Here is a 17,248-nt window from a genome sequence, read left to right as displayed (position 1 = left end):
ACCAGGCATCCTTGTAGGCTCCACACCCAGTGCGGAGCCTGATGTGGGGCTTGATTTTACGATCCTGAGATCCTGACCTGAGATCCAGACACTTAACTGACTGAGCCACTCACACACCCCAAGAGAAGGAAGAATTTAAATATGAAACTCCACTTCCACCTAACAGTGGGGTACCAAGATTCAAACCTCAATGCCTTAACACGCAGTCAGGACAAAATTAACACAATGAAAGTACTGCACAGACATGTGTGAGGTGGGAATAAGAAGGTCCCGCTTTCAAAGGATAGACGGTTGGCAGGGGCAGAAGACAAGTCTTTTAAACCAAACTTCTGAAAGCAACAAAGACCAGCAGGTGATAAAAGCCACAAACTGCTGAGATCTGATGTACAGCCTGACTGCAGGAGCCCAGGAATGTGAAATTCCTCAACCTGGCCCTGAAAGGCTACAAACGCTGAACACTTCTCATTTGTTTAGCTTCAGAAATATGTATTTTCCCTTCCTCTATATTTATACTTATCTGGTAACTTGCCTTGTATTGTTTAAAGGCCAAAATACACATACTGTAATCATTCAGACTTGCTTATGGGATTTCCCTGGTAGCAAAGTAGTTATCTCCAAATGTATCATTATTTCAGTATGTTACAATTTTTTTTACTTGCTTAATTTGGGTCTCTTTAATAATTACTTTCTTATTTGTAAAACTCCTTTAAATTATACCTTTCCTTCCCTGTCATTTCCTTTTTAATATTCAGTGGTTTAGATTAAAGGATTATGAAATGTATTTAAGGTGGGTACTTCCTCACTTCAACGAAGACTACTAAGGTGCAAAGAGAAAACAACATATACACCTAAAGAGAATGTTTTTCACAATTTATGTATTGTTACTTTATCATTTGCTGCCTTCTTTGAACTCACATTTACAGATGCTAACATTCCCAGTTTAAATGTTCAATGAAGCATTTTTATTCTGCTTTTTGCAGAAGGCTTATCAAGATTTCTTCAAACTATGTATGAATACAGACATCATTTGATTATCGTTTTGAACAATGACTTCAACACACCAGGACAACTTCTCCCAGTGAATATTTTGTTCATTAATAAAAAGAGCATCATTATCAAGAGTCCGAATGTACTGAACCAGAACAGAGCAGTTATACACAGGTCTTGCCATTTGATAGAATCACCCAGATGTATAAATAAGAATCCTGACATCTTAGAGATAAAGAAATCACTAAATAAATGAAAGAAATACAAAAGGCACCATTTATCAACATACATTTCTCTCTGCCCATTATTATACTACTGGCCAATGATGTTTAACAGGTTGTGAAATTGGTAAATGAAAGGCTTTCAACTGCCTACAAGTAAGAAAAACTAGTTACTTTTAAATAATATGCAACAGGGCAAGCTGACAATGCCTGGCATATACCAGGAGCTCAAAAAATTATTGTTGAACAAAGAAAATCAGAGCCTTCATGAGATACATGGAACATAAATAATTTCTTATAAAATAAATGTGTTCTTTAAAGACTTTGGAAAAGACAATATGCACATGTATGTTTTCTTATTTTATCTTTTAAAATATGACTTACATCCAAAAATATTAACTGGGGCTTGAATGTGCATGAAAGAGATCTTAAAAGCTTTATTAATCTCTTCAAATTTCTCTAGTTCACCAATTCACAGTTATATAAGGAAAGCAAATGGAGTACTAAATTAAAAATTCATTCCTTTCAGTCATAATGTCAGTAACATAGCCAGTAGGACAGGAAATCAGAGAAGTTTGAATTTTCTCTATATGCTTTTTAAGGATTACTATTATGCTTTTTAAGGATTACTATTGACAAAACTTCAAGTTCTAGCTATGGTCTATCCACATAGCCATTATTAAATTTAAAGCAAACCTTCTGAAGAAAAGTATCAAAGAGCAACCTATCCCTCAAGATGGGAAGCACAACTTACCTCAACTTGGAACAGTTCTCCAGCTCCCTCACAGTCATTGGATGTGATTATTGGAGTATGAATATGCACAAAGCCACTGTCCTGGAAGATAAGAAAACCCACTTTTTTCAGCATCTCTGTATATAAAACAATTCTAAGAACAGACAACTGATTATCGTATTAAAAGAGCACTAGAAGAATGCCGTATCAAATCTCTAACCTACAAGTATAACTACTGAGGCACCAAGTTGAGTGTTTTACTGTGCAGAGAAGCACAATGAATTTTAAATCAAGAACTGACTTAGACATTCTCTAGTCCAACCTAATTTCAAAGATAAGGGAATTGAGGCCCAGAGAGATTTAATGAAAAATTCACACAACTAGTTGATGGCAGAGACATCCAGGACTAGAACCTAGGCCTTTAGGGTCTCTCTGGTGTATTTTTTTCTTCCCACTTCTCTAACACACTGGTAGTGATTCAACACACACACACACACACACACACACTCACTCAAGGCTAATGCACAATGATGTTACCCGCACTGCTAAGGGCTTACAAAGTGATCAATATGAACTTCAGTTGTTATTTTGGAATGAGACCCCCAATTGTCACAAACCACCAAAAAAGGAGAAAAATTAAAGTTGACAAATAGGGACTGAAGAAATAAATAGCAACAAAGACAGAAATGATTTTTAGGAAGTCTGTCATTAAGCTGATGGCACAGTACACTACGTATGGCATAGGCAGTGCACTTCCTTTGCCTCAAGGAAGATTCTGAGCAGCAAATCCATCCATTACTGAGGCGCCCAACTGCAATTCTTCCGCTCCAAAGTCTGAGCTATTTCCATTCGTGAACCACAAAAGCTGTTTGCTAGTAGGATTGCAATAACCAAGCAACTTCAAGGTTATGCTTCTTTCATTTTGACTATGGATGTAGGCAAAAGGTTACATTCGGTGTAAATGTTGCAGGTGGGAGTAGAGGTAATTCAAGTGAACTTAACGCTGCAGAAGCAGAATAGTATGTGTTTCACAGAAAAATTGTGGTCTTGAAATCAATGCAATGAATTCATACATGCACATTTAATCTCTGCCAAATTGTGCCTATCACGGATGGAATGTAAAATGTCTCAATGCAGCATTACACCAGTGGCCTCCCAAATCTGTCCCTCCCTTCCTAAAAAGGTGGCATTCAAGTCTTCTGGCTATGATACAAAGTACCCAGTAAACAACCTGTCTTATGATGTAGACTGATTAGATACTCAAGCCATAAATTAGGAGTCTCAGAAAATATTCAAATATATACTTAACCTGGGAGCTACGTGCTTAGAGGTGCCACACAAAGCACATTATAGAGAACGAATGAAATATAATCAATAACATTACTGCATAAAATTTTTATCTCCTAGGAACCAGAATTATGGACATGAATCATTTATTCCACATGAATACAGGCAACTATGAGCAGGGGTGCAGTAAACAAAGAAAGGAAGTGAAAAATCCAAAGGAAACGAGGGTGGTGAGAGGGAGGGGGGGAGGGAGGAGAAAATTTAACGGCTAAATGTAATTGCCAAAGTTAGAACTGGTCAATTGCCACAAGAAACAAAACTGCAAATCTTATGAAAATAACTATATGGGTTTAAAAAAAAATCACTCAAGTAGTGGGAATTATTCTTAATACTCAATTAATGCTAAACCTTTCAAAAGGTGTCACCAGCTTTTTAAGCCTTAATGCTGCTAGAAGGCTTATATCAAAGTCTATAACATTCCCACCAAAAGCTATAAAGAACAGAGTCCAAGGGTAGAATAATAAAGCACAGAGAACAAAATCCAAAAAAGAGCAAGTGGATAGGGAAGTAGAAAAATAAAAAGGAAAATAAACAGCAAGGAGTGGGGGAGTATTGTCCGCCTCCACCAGGGTGTCAGGTATTTATCCCATCCTACAGCAAAGAGGTTCCTAATTAGAGAAAGAAAGGCCAGAGAAGGAGCCAAAAATAAAAGTACACACTTACCCAATTTTTCTTTTTTTTTCCCCCTTAAGATTTATTTATTTATTTGAAAGAGAGAGTGAGAGAAAGCACAAGCAGGGGGGAGGAGGGGAGGCAGAGGGAGAAGCAGACTCCCTGTTGAGCCAGGAGCCTGGACCCTGAGGGGGAGCTTAATCCTAGGACCCTGGGATCATGACCTTAGCGGAAGGCAGTGCTTAACCAACTGAGCCACCCAGGCACTCCTACTCACCCAATTTTTCTGATTTTACTCACCACCTCTAAATATTTAAATATTTCTGATACATATTTTAGAACCAGATATTTATAAGGCACTGAGTATCTGAAAATTACAAAATTCACATACTATGACCCATGCATATCACTCAAAAACTCATGGACTGTATTTTTCTTTTACACTCACACAAAGTAAGCATCATTATTTAACCAGAATCAGCAAGAAAGAAACCTGACAAAAACTGCTAGCCACTGGCAAGAAAAAGTGACAGCAAGAAGACCAAAAAAATAGAAAAAAAAATCCATAAAAAGCAGTCACAGGAACCCAAAGACACAGCAGTCTGCGGTCATTCAACAGAGGGGCAAAGAATACACCCTGACAGGCTTTTAAGGCCTTGCCATATAGAAGAGGGAAAACCCTGATACTCAAAGGAAGAATCTGGACTCATCAAGGGACGGCAAACTCTTCTACTGGATCGATTAGGAATACAGGGAAATATTTAATATATTTTAGGATGACTTCCATAAACTGGAAAAAATTTGTGCCTAACTATTCCGTTATGAGAGAAACTCAGCTCTTCTAAGTAATTCACTCCTTGAGGATTCTAGATATCCAAGTTTTAGTACACAGCAAATGTAGCAATTTTATGAACAAACCAACTTATACACAAAATAGTTTTGATACTCAAACCAAAAGAATGACTTTCTAATCTAGAAATCTTACTAGATTTCTAGAAATCAACTAGAACAGTACCTTTTTAAGTTAGGATACTTTAAGGTATGAAACTCTTACTTAGATTTTAAGTCTTAACATCTTTTAGGGAGTCTAAAGTAGTAAGTCACAGAAATAGTACCAAATACTAAATAACATGTAACTATTATTTAATAAGCCCTATAGTATTCTGTGATTTCAGTTCAATCCTAACTGTTATACATACAAGTGGGTAACATTATAGAATTATCAGCAGTGTACTTTTCAGGGCTTCACAATTACAAAGAGAATTTATAGCACTCAAAAATTACCTGCCTTTTAACTACAACCAATAGTGCTAAAATTCATTATTTGCAACCACTTAGAACGTTATTTTGCTTATTTTTTTTTTAAAGATTTTATTTATTTATTCGACAGAGATAGAGACAGCCAGCGAGAGAGGGAACACAAGCAGGGGGAGTGGGAGAGGAAGAAGCAGGCTCATAGCAGAGGAGCCTGATGTGGGGCTCGATCCCATAACGCCGGGATCACACCCTGAGCTGAAGGCAGACGCTTAACCGCTGTGCCACCCAGGCGCCCCTATTTTGCTTATTTTTTTATTTCAGATTTTCCCAGTTTGTTATTTTTAATTGTTTACACAGTTGTAAAAGCTTCCAGTAATGTATAAAGTAGGTGAAGCCCACTTGTCAATGGACTGTCAATATCACCATCTAGTGGCCAGAAATCTATAAAACTTTCAGTATTGAAGCAGGTCTACTTTATCCACTGTTTAAAGTCATACGGGGCAAAAAGCATTTTTAGATCTGAACAAATTTTCTGTTTGTGTGGTTCAAGCACTACTGAAAAGCCATATGGAAGTTGCATAAGAAAGTTTATGAGAGCATATGGAAATGTACCTTTTGAACTGTAATAGGATGACACAGTATAATGTGATTATTTTTCTTTGTTTATTCAACACTATATGCTTCAAAGCCATGATGCTCTTTAGCTGTTTCACCAGAAACTAACTCTGAAGGAGCTTTTCAAAGAGCAAAACTCTCTTGGTAAACTACAATAGGGCTGGGCCTATTTGGATGCACCTAAGGGAAGGGTATGATGTTAGACAATCTCTGCCAATCAGCTGGATCTGGAGAAGTGGTGTACGAAGAGCTCCAGAATCACTTCACTTGGAAGAACACTGAACTTCATCTGCTGGCCACTCCTGGCCTTTGGGGCCCTCTCATCCACATGGGGGAAGGGTCCTTTCACCTCATCAACTTAACAACTATATGCCCCTGTGGCTTTCCCAGGTAAGGGGAAGTGGATGACAAGCAAAGCTAAATAAGACAAAATACCTTTAGCTACGCACCAATCTACTTGATTAACACCAGTAACTCTCTAAAAGTAGTACTTACTACAAATACAATATGTATATGACCAAGATGGAAAAACCGGGATCATATTTACCCTCCCCCCTTGAAAACAGACAAACAAAACCCAAAACTAAACCCCCAGCCACCACACAAAAAGCCACATGAAAGGATGGTTTTCAAGACAATGGCTATCAGACAACAAAAGACAGTGATCCCTGAGGTGGGAAACAAACTTAAGGAACGCTATCAATAGCCTTGCTTAGTACCTTGAGATTGTGCAGGCCATAGCTGGACACAGAAATAAAGTGGAGCCCAGCAGTTGAGGAGACAGAGCTGAGAGCCTGGGGGGACAAAAGTGGCTAGAATTCATAGGAGAGAGTATCAGAGAGGAGAGAGCTGCACAGAGAACTCCAGGGATGTACAGAGGGTCACTACGGAGTATTAGGTAGAAGAATGATAAACACATGCATGTGGGAAAACTATCAAAGGCCAAGGAAAGAACCATCCAAAAAGATTATGAGGAAACAATGCCTGGTGCTCATGTGTGGCTGGAAACAGTACCTGTTCCCACAAGCCAGATTGGAAAAACTCAAAATTCACAAGGCCACTAGGTAAAGTACTCAGGAAGACTTGGCCTCAGTAGTGGAAATTAACTAGCCCTAGACTGTGAGGACTGCTCCAGCCCTATTTACCAAATCAAAAAAGCAAGACCCCAAAGGATCAAACAGTTTTCAAGTAGCCTAACTGCACACTGAAACAAAGCTTAATAATGTCCAACATGGTAAAATTTTCTGTCTGGCATCTAACCAAAGATTAGCAGATACACAAAGAGGCAAGAAATCATTACCTGTAATTAGGAGACTAAAAGCAGTAAATCAAATAATACGTAAATAAAATACAAATTTTAAAAAAAGCAGTAAATCAATCAAAAAGGACTTATAATCAACAGACATGTTAGAAGGACATTAAACAGTTATTAAGCAGCTATTACAACTGTAAATAGTTTCTATTAAAACTGTATTGTACATGTTCAAAAAGTTAAGTAGAGATATGGAAGATATTTTTTTAAAAAGGCCCAAATCGTGCTTGCTTCAGCAGCAATACAGAGAAAATGAGCATGGTCCCTGTGCAAGGATGACACGCAAATTCGTGAAGCATTCCATATTTTTTCCACACAGGAAAAAAAAAGGCCCAAATCAAACATCTAGTTATGAAACCTACCATGTGAGATGAAAAACGCACTGGATAAGAATAACAACAAATCAGTCACTGTAGAAGAAAAAATTAGTAAGCTTGAAGACACAGCAATAGAAACTACCCCCTAAAAAAACACACAAGGAAAAAGGAATTTAAAAAAAAAAAAGAACATCAGTGAGCTATGGAGGTATCACTAAGTGGCCTAATATATAGGCAACTGAAGTCTCCAAAGAGGGGAGGTAACATAAAAAATATTTGAAGAAATAATGGCTGAAAAACTTCATGCAAATTAAAACACACAGACCCAAGAAACTCTACAAGGTCTAAACACAAGGAACAAAAAAAAACTGTGCCAAGGCACATCATAATCTAATTGCTCAAAACCAGTGATAAAGAGACAATTTCACATCAGCCAAAGAAAAAAGTACCACACAAATAAAGGGTGCTTGGAATAACTATTGTAACTAACAACTTTCAGGATAATACTCCAAGGTTACAATTAATTTAACTTCTTCACAAGAACGAACAGCTACGAAAAAAAAAAAAACAGCTAAAAGCACACAAAGCACCTTACCTTAAAGAAAGAATGAATAGCAGCTGTGGCTTCACTGCGAACCCTCAGTATAGAACCCAGAGTGTTAGTTCTACACCGAAGGTGAGGATACTGTCTTAGATACTCCAGAGGATGCCTCTCTTTATATTTAAAAGGGAAAGCCTGCCAATAAATGGAAGAAACAAATTAAGAGCTAAAAAAGATAATGTTCCATAATAGCAGTTTCCAGGACACTTGTTAAATATAATGCCTCAGAACAAAATTAAAATGTTTTCCTTTTCTGTTTCTTAATGTAAATGAATATAGCCCACATTTATTCCAAATTAGTAGAATGGTAGGTGGAATCAGAGATGTGGGTTTGAATCCAGCTCTACTACTTATTAGGTGTGGAACCTTGGGCAAAGTTAATATTACTGAGGCTAATCCGTTATTTATCAAGTTTCCATCCATTAGCTTGTGTCAGTCACTACTTACAAATAGAGAGATTAGGATATAATTATGCAAAATAGTCCACTGTTTGGCACATAAGAGTTCAGAATATTGTAGATATTAAAGATTATGTTTTCTACAGCTGTGTACACACAGCTGGTGTTCAATTTTAAAGTCACCCAAATGTCTTGAAAGCCTACAATCATTTATAATCAATTGGCACTGTTTTTCACTGTTTCTCAACATGTCTAAGAACATGAGGGAGGGTCAACAGCTTTCTGTCATCTGGCAGAGTAGTGTATATTTACAAAAATTTCAAATTATGACTCTATGTAGAAATATTACATGCTGTCCTGCTCATGTTTCAAGATTAAGAAGACAGAAACAAAGCTTCAGACCAAAGTTTTAGTAATAGAAAAACTAAGTAAAAAAGCCAAACTGCTAGCTTATTCCATTTAGTCTTACCTATTTCTTTTAGTGCACATGCTAATTTATTTCATAATAGAGATAAGCACCACATCTACTAAAGTCAAATTATGACCACACTAATAGGAGTGTGGAGACTGCGTGGGAATCAGAATTCTCTAATGTCTGAATACATTAAAATGAACCTGAAATCAAGGGGGAGAGAAGGTGAATGACAAAGAGAGAAGCCAAGAGAGAACAATTTAAAACACATGGCAAATTTTAATAATCATTATACTCCTCTAAAAAAGCAGAACCAAAAATGTTTACCATCTCCAATTCCTCTCTGAGTCCCAAATTATTTTCACAGTCTACTTTTCAGAAATCTTAGAACCTGATTCCAGATTTTACATGTCAATTAGTATTTATTAGTATTTCAATCAGTATTTCTTTAAAAATTATTCAGAATGACATTTTTTTAAAAGTTGCCCATTTTCTCTCTTATTTCCTTGTATTTATTTTCCTCCAATTATCCAAAAGAAATAAAAATGAATTAAAATGAGGCAATCTCCCTATAGTTCCTCATTTTTTGTTCATTAAATACTTGAAGACAAGTATAGCAAAACTACAGGGGAGTCAAATGGCTGGGACATCAATTTCAGCTGTGGCACTAGTCAGCAATATAACCTTGGGCAAGTCAGGTCACTTGACTGGGCCTCATTTTCTCTAATTCAGAAACTGGATTGATAACCTATGGCTTTACACTCTCTAACCTCTTTATCAGGTGATAAATAAAAGCTAGTAACAACGAGTCTTGCAAAAATAGGCATAAATATGTCTCTACCTTTTTTTTTTTTAAGATTTATCTGAGATAGAAAAAGCGAGGAAGAGAGAGAGAGCGCACATGAGCGTGCACACACCAGCAGGTGGAGGCAGAGGGAGGAGAGAAAACCCCCACCCCCCAGCAGACTCCCTGCTGACCAGGGGGCCTGACAGGGTTCTTGATCTTAAGACCCTGAGATCACAACCTGAGCTGAAACCAAGAGTTAGAGGCTTAACCGACGACGACGGCCAGGTGCCCCATACATGTCTTAATGTAGGATTTCTTATGTTTGCTCAGCTCGAGCATTAAGGCACTCCAGTACTGTGCCAGAGAATTTTGTGTGATAAATGGAAATGTTCTGTATCCATGCTATCCAGTATGGTAGCCAGCAGCTGCCTGTGATGACCAAACACTTGAAATGTGGCTAATGTCACTGTGGAACTGATTTTTTTATCTAATTTTGATTGATTTAATATTAAATTAGTTGATATTAAACAGCCACAGGCGGCTAATGGCTACTATACCGGTACAACACAGTTCTAGATTCTGCAAGTCATTTCTAGGCAGGGATTTCCTAAGAACATGGGTATGTGTCTGTCACTGCAGCTAACTGGGCATCCTCATGAAAGTGGCAAGTTTCAACTGTGACAGGTGTCCAAAGAGATGCACAGATTAATACTTCACTTTCACTCATAAAACTCAGCCATCTACATACTTTTTGCTACACTCTCTACATTCCTCAGGCTCTATAGCCTGTTCCAATTATCTGGGAAGTCCAACTGAAACATGCTCTAACTGCCATCTTCCCAATAATCACACTTAAAACAGACTGCTAATGTTTTACATTAAGCCTAAATAGTCTCCACTAAAGTATTAGAAAGCATACCTTGGCATCGCAATTTCCAACAACTTCAATTTTTTCTGCCTTCAGTTCCACATTTTGCTTTTTGGATGGACTTTTTACCAGCTGCCCTTGAACTTCCACAGAACTCCCAAAAGCCAGTTCTCTAAAGTAACAAAAAGCCAGCATAAACAAGATTATCGTTATATGGAACCCTCATTTTAATACAAAACTTGCTATCAGAACATTTCAATATTTAATGATAGAGGTTTCACCCCAAAGAAAAGAAAAGAAATTTTGCCATTTGCAATGATATGGCTGGAACTAGAGGCTATTATGCTAAGTGAAATAAGTCAATCAGAGAAAGACAATTATATGATTTCACTCATTTGTGAAATTTAAGGAAAAAAAATAGAGGAGCATAGGGGAAGGGAGGGAAAAATAAAACAAGACAAAATCAGAGACGGAGACAAACCATAGAGACTCTTAATCATAGGAAACAAACAGGGTTGCTGGAGGGGAGGGGGGGGATGGGGTAACTGGGTGATGGGCATTAAGGAGGGCACATGATGTAATGAGCACTGGGTGTTATATAAGACTGATAAATCACTGAACTCTATGTCTGAAACTAATAACACATTACATGTTAATTAACTGAATTTAAATTAAAAAAATAGAAAAAAAAATAAAACAGAGAAAGAGAAAAAAAGAAAAAAAGGAAAGGAAAGGCCTGAGCTTGAAGGATCTTGATTCCAGATATTTGGACTTGAGCCTCAAAGCTTTGAAAAGCAGGTTTGTTTAGAAAGATCACTCAGATGGCAATAGGAACATTGGATTAGAGAAATGGGGAGCAGAGATGAAAGAAAAAAGATTCTTTTGTTAAAAAAAAAAAAAACAAAACCAAAAAACTCACCTACTGTCAAAGCTTGAATCTGCTACAACCTGAAGGCTTTCCAAAGCCGATCCATCATTTATATGCAGGAACAAGACATCCTTCTGGGATCGGACTGAACGAATCCATCCCTAATGAAGAGAAATTTCTAAATGTGAGTTTCAAACACAAACATTTTACATTTTCATAACACACTAAGACTAAAGGAAAAAAGGAAAGGAAAGGAAGACTCAATATGATTCTTATTGCAGTGATATACAGCTCTGGCATTACATCTTTTCGTTTGGTTAATAAAACTCACCATTCTAAAAAGATGCCTAACAATCCATTAGGTGAAGAGCCTAATTCACATCATCAATTTCCCCAATATTGGCTATTCCAGGTATTTTTTCCTGCCCCTTGCTCTTTTCCCCACCACAACAAATAACAGGGCACATATTTTGGCCCCTGCCTCCTTTTATATAAAATTCCCAGAAGAGAGATTATGTAGTTATAGACTAGAAACATCTTCATGAGATTTTTTTTTCCCCTTAGACAGTATCACACAAAGTTCTCAAGAAGCTTTTCATTGCGAACATATATTAAGTAGTACATAAGCTTTCAAGGACACTGAATTTATTTTTTTTTTTTATTTTTTTTTATTTTTAAAGATTTTTATTTATTTATTTGACAGAGATAGAGACAGCCAGTGAGAGAGGAACACAAGCAGGGGGAGTGGGAGAGGAAGAAGCAGGCTCACAGCAGAGGAGCCTGATGTGGGGCTCGATCCCATAACGCCGGGATCACGCCCTGAGCTGAAGGCAGACGCTTAACCGCTGTGCCACCCAGGCGCCCCTCAAGGACACTGAATTTAAATGACAGGTATGTGTGAGTAAAAACGAGAGGCCTTCTAGTAGACCAGTACTACTAAAAACAGCTCTCCCAGACCACATCCAACTTAAATTTAACTTGCACAGGAAAGGAAATATTCTAGCAGACATTGAACAACTGTGAAACAACTGATGGTGTTTGATTAACTATTAGACATGCTTGGGAAAAGGGAGATAATTCTAGTTAGAAAAACTGTATTGACCCTTACTTTGTGTTCCCATCATGTCCTACAGAAATCGCTATTAAAGCTCTTCTATTCCTTATTTGCATGTCCATAATATTTCCAAAGTTTAGGAACCATGCTTTAGTTGCCTTTGAAGGCCATTGTCAAGTGCATAATAGATAGTCCACTAATGTTTTTCAGTGAAAGAATATCTACTATGCACTAAAAATCGACTATGTGACAAGTGTTTTACTACCTTCTTCATATACTATCTCATCCTTTCCTCACAACAGCTCTGTGGATTATCATTATAACCTGTCTTACAAGTGAAGAACCTGGGGTCAAAGAAGTAAAACAACTTGCCGAAGGTCACACTGCTGGTTAACATAAAGCCAGAACTTGAACCCAAGTCTACCACAAAGACCTTGAAATTTTTCTGGGGCTACACTGAACAAAGTATAGATTGCCTCCAACTCCTATATAAGGTCTTTCATAATTGAGTGTGCCCATCTTTCTGGTTTCACCTCCCCCTGCTTCCCCAAAGGCAGGTGCTCTTTGGTCACGTTCAATCAACAGTAATTCCTAAACCACCACTGTCTTGCTTTTCACTTTTTAGTAAAAGATAACATTTGTGAATCACCGTTTAAAAATGTGCTTCTGTTCTAAGCTCTTTATAAATATTTTACTACTTATTCCTTACAAGAACTTAATGCAGTGAATATTAAAAATGAAGAACATATTTAGAGAAGTTAGGATAATCTCTCCAAATAATTAAAATCAGTTCCCAAATAGCAGAGCTAGAATTCAAATACAGTTCTTAGTTCGAAGTTCACATTATTACCAAACTTCTCTAGAATGCTATCTCCACCCCATCCCAGTTCCTCTGCCTGAGGAACTCATACCCTTCAGGACTTAAGCGAAATGTCACTTAATACAAGAAGTCTTCCTTGATCTCACATAGTTAAGGACGTCCCTCTCTATCTTCTCACAAATTTCTATATCACCAATACTAATCACATTGCCCCAAATACTAGTCTTAATCATTAGACTAGGGCTGACCCACAAAAACATAATGTGAGCCATAAATGTAATTTTGCATGTTTTAGTGGTCACACTAAAAGTAAACACATTAAATTAATTTTAATATTTTATTTAACCCAATTATGCCCCAAATATCAACATGTAATCAATATAAATATATAGAGGTATTTTGTATTTTGTTCTCCAAAATTGGTGTGTATTTTACATTTACAGTTACCCTTTGATCTAGACCAGCTTCATCTCAAGAGCTCAATGACACAAATGGCAGGTGGCTACGATCTTAGACTGCACAGCACTAAAATGAAAGCCTCTAACCTAAGCAGTAGCTTTTATCTTTGAATCTTTTCTAGATTACCACTCTGAAGGAATCATTAAAGTATGTATGTCAAATGAATAGATGAATGAATAGAAAAGGTTTTGATTTGTATCATGGAAAAAGTATGAAACCCAAAGAAATGCAGAGGGGCCATACTGCTAAAAATCAAGGATACCCGAATGGGAGAAGATATTTGCAAATGACACTACAGATAAAAGACTAGTATCCAAGATCTACAAAGAACTTCTCAAACTCAATACACGGGAAAAAAATAATCAAAGAAAAAAATGGGCAGAAGATATGAACAGACACTTTTTCAATGAAGACATACAAATGGCTAACAGACACATGAAAAAATGTTCAAAATCAGTAGCCATCAGGGAAATTCAAATCAAAACCACACTGAGATACAACCTTACGCCAGTTAGAATGGCAAAAACTGACAAGGCAGGAAACAACAAATGTTGGAGAGGATGTGGAGAAAGGGGATCCCTCTTACACTGTTGGTGGGAATGCAAGTTGGTACAGCCCCTTCGGAAAACAGTGTGGAGGTCCCTTAAAAAGTTAAAAATTGAGCTACCCTATGATCCAGCAATTGCACTACTGGGTATTTACCCCAAAGATACAGACGTAGTGAAGAGAAGGGCCATATGCACCCCTGTTCATAGCAGCATTGTCCACAATAGCTAAATTGTGGAAGGAGCCAAGATGCCCTTCAACAGATGACTGGATTAAGATGTTGTCCATATATACAATGGAATATTACTCAGCCATCAGAAAGAACAATTACCCAACATTTGCAGCAACTTGGACGGGTCTGGAGGAGATTATGCTAAGTGAAATAAGTCAAGCAGAGAACAATTATCATATGGTTTCACTCATTTATGGAACATAAGAAATAGGAAGATCGGTAGGAGAAAGAGGGAAAGAATGAAGGGGGGGTAAACAGAATGGGGAATGAACCATGAGAGTCTATGGACTCTGGGAAACAAACTGAGGGCTTCAGAGGAGGGGGGTGGGGGACAGGGATAGGCCGGTGATGGGTATTAAGGAGGGCACATATTGTATGGTGCACTGGGTGTTACACGCAAATAATGAATCATGGAACATTACGTGAAAAACTAAGGATATACTGTATGGTTACTAACATAATAAAAAATTATTATAAAAAAAAATCAAGGATATCTGAGGACAAAAAAAATAACTTCATCAGTGTTTCAGCAACCTTTAAGAAACGGTCAAACCACCTTGCTTGGACTACTCCCTTAAGGGAAAATCTTCTATGTGGAGCTGTTGCAAACAATATTAACAAGAGAAATAAGAGCAGCCAACATTTATTGACTGTGAGCCACTGTTCTAAATGTCTTAATACCTACCATCTCACTTAATCTTCGGACTCCATGAGACTGAGACTACTATTAGCTTCATTGCCATAAGAAGGAAACAGGTATAGAACACGTAAGAGACATGCCCATAACTAATAAGCCACTAAGTGGCATATTTGAACCTAGGCAGCATGACTCCAGAGTTGCAAACTGCTACACTCTACTCTTTCTCCTAATTTATTAAACATACATTATAGGCAAACCCCCATTCTTGGGCCTTGGGGTGGTTAAAAGTTGAATAAAAGCCATTGTTTAGTTGCAGAAGTATTCACTGTTAGGCATGTGTGAATACCTAGACAGATAAGACACGCTGTCAGCTCTTAAGGAGCTAGCTCGAGACAGCCCTATTAACTGCGGATGTTCATTATGAGGGATAAAGGAAAATCGTAGGTTTATTCTGCTGTATGACTAACAAGTTCGCAGGTAATGTCCTGGTACCGTAAGAGCATAGTTCCAGGGCTTCACAGGCATCCCAACAGTTTTGCAAAAAGTAACGGTAGGCAAGGAATGGAAAAAAGTGTGAACGCACACAACTGCCTACGTTTTCTCCTTTCCCTGCCTGTCACTGTCTGACAAGGCAAGCCTAGTCGTGGAGGGGCCATTTAAGTCACCAAAAAGAAAAAGCCACCCCCTTCCCATACACCAACCTGGACCTTAACGCGCTCCCCATTCGTGTTCTGGGCCCCGAGAGCATCCCGCACGCTCAGTCTCGCTGAAGGTTTGTGTCTCGGGCAGGGAGCGGAGGAACAGGAGCGCAGGGCTCGGACCAGGCACCGGGCCCCAAACATCGCTCGGCTGCCCCAGGCGCTCCTCGGGACCAGCCCCGATCCAGGCGGGTGCGGACCTAGCCTATAGCGAACCTCCCCTCTCGACTGCTCCCCAATTCTGGGCTGCAGCCCTGCACTCAGGCGCTCCAAGCCCCACCTCCCCCCGCGGCTACTCTCTTCCCCTTCAGGAGCTCCAGTTCTTTCCCCCAGAACCTCCCCTGCGCTTCCCTCTCCCCGGACAGGGCGGAGCGGAGACAACACAATTAGCGGCGTAAGCCTAAAAAACTACGCGCCGGAGCGGGCCGAGACACCTCATGGTCCCAGACACCTCACGGTCCCGCGTAGTTTCCAAACCCACAGCTCAGACCGCTTCCCACAGCTGAAACACGCGCGGCCGCCGCCACACGTCGCACGCCACCGTCAACGTCATCACGCTACGAGAAGGTTAAGGAGCGTGCGCACTTGTGACTCTAGTTTATGGAGGGGGCGGGCCAGAGGCAGGTGCGGGCGCAGTCAGGAGGAAGCGGGCTAGAGGCTCAGAAGGGGCGGAGCTAAGGCATTCCTGATGTAGGTGTTATTGCTGGGGCAAATGGGGAGCACACCTGGGACGGGCCTAAGAGGTCTTCATTTCTAAAGCTTCGAGGTGATGCAGAGGAACACTGAGAGGCACAAAACATAGATCTTTGCTCAAGTCACAGTTTTGTAGTATCAGAAATTAAACGGACAACTGCTTAAAAGTGATCAGTTCCCTGGCGGAGCCTAACCATGGGATGCCAGAGATAGCTTGCTGGAGAAGGTAGCCCTCCGACTACTAAAGATTAACTGAAGAGACCTTGTTTTTGCAAATCAGAGAAGGCACGACAGACAACGTGAAGATGTTGGAGAGACTGGAAGGAATGCAGGCCATTGTCCGCTGGAATCTTCAAGTCTCTCTTTTTTTCCAACACAGTTATCTGCATTTGTTTGACCGGGAAACAATGACCCTTTTAAATTTATCCACCACCCCCTCCCAAATCAAAAAATATATATATCTGTAATTCACTGACAATCATGAAAAGTTTTCTAATTAAAAGATAGAAGTAAGGGTTAACAACTTAAAGTTGCTGCTATTATTATGCCCATATTACAGATACAGGAACTTGGGCAGAGAGAAATGAAATGACTTGCTCAAGGATATACAATACATCCTATAAATGTGAGATTTAAACTCAGAAATCCAGCTCCATGCACTAAACTACTATGCTATAGAGTGTCTCAAGATGGGAAATAAAATCATGGTCCTTCCACCAACAAGCTCATGGTCTAGATGTGGGGAATGACAACAAAATAGATTATTGCAAT

The 17,248-nt window shown here is 38.9% G+C and overlaps 1 protein-coding gene and 1 pseudogene across 1 annotated transcript in view; one reads left to right on the top strand and one right to left on the bottom strand.

Moving 5' to 3' along the window:
• The window catches only part of NARS2 (asparaginyl-tRNA synthetase 2, mitochondrial), a 125,235-nt gene extending 108,908 nt beyond the window's left edge, over positions 1-16,327 (bottom strand). Inside the window, exons 1-5 of the mRNA XM_002916276.4 lie at positions 15,788-16,327; positions 11,387-11,496; positions 10,519-10,639; positions 7,997-8,137; positions 1,963-2,043 (exon numbers count right to left, since the gene is read on the bottom strand). Of these exons, the coding sequence (XP_002916322.1) occupies positions 1,963-2,043; positions 7,997-8,137; positions 10,519-10,639; positions 11,387-11,496; positions 15,788-15,928 (594 nt within the window). The 5' untranslated portion in view covers positions 15,929-16,327. The remainder of the gene's footprint in view (positions 1-1,962; positions 2,044-7,996; positions 8,138-10,518; positions 10,640-11,386; positions 11,497-15,787) is intronic.
• On the top strand, positions 7,296-7,394 carry LOC117803574 (annotated as a pseudogene).
• Positions 16,328-17,248: the final 921 nt, after the last annotated feature.

The sequence above is a fragment of the Ailuropoda melanoleuca genome, chromosome 8 (assembly GCF_002007445.2).
Source record: "Ailuropoda melanoleuca isolate Jingjing chromosome 8, ASM200744v2, whole genome shotgun sequence".
NCBI classification, from domain to species: Eukaryota; Metazoa; Chordata; class Mammalia; order Carnivora; family Ursidae; genus Ailuropoda; species Ailuropoda melanoleuca.
This window is presented reverse-complemented; position numbering and strand designations above follow the sequence as displayed.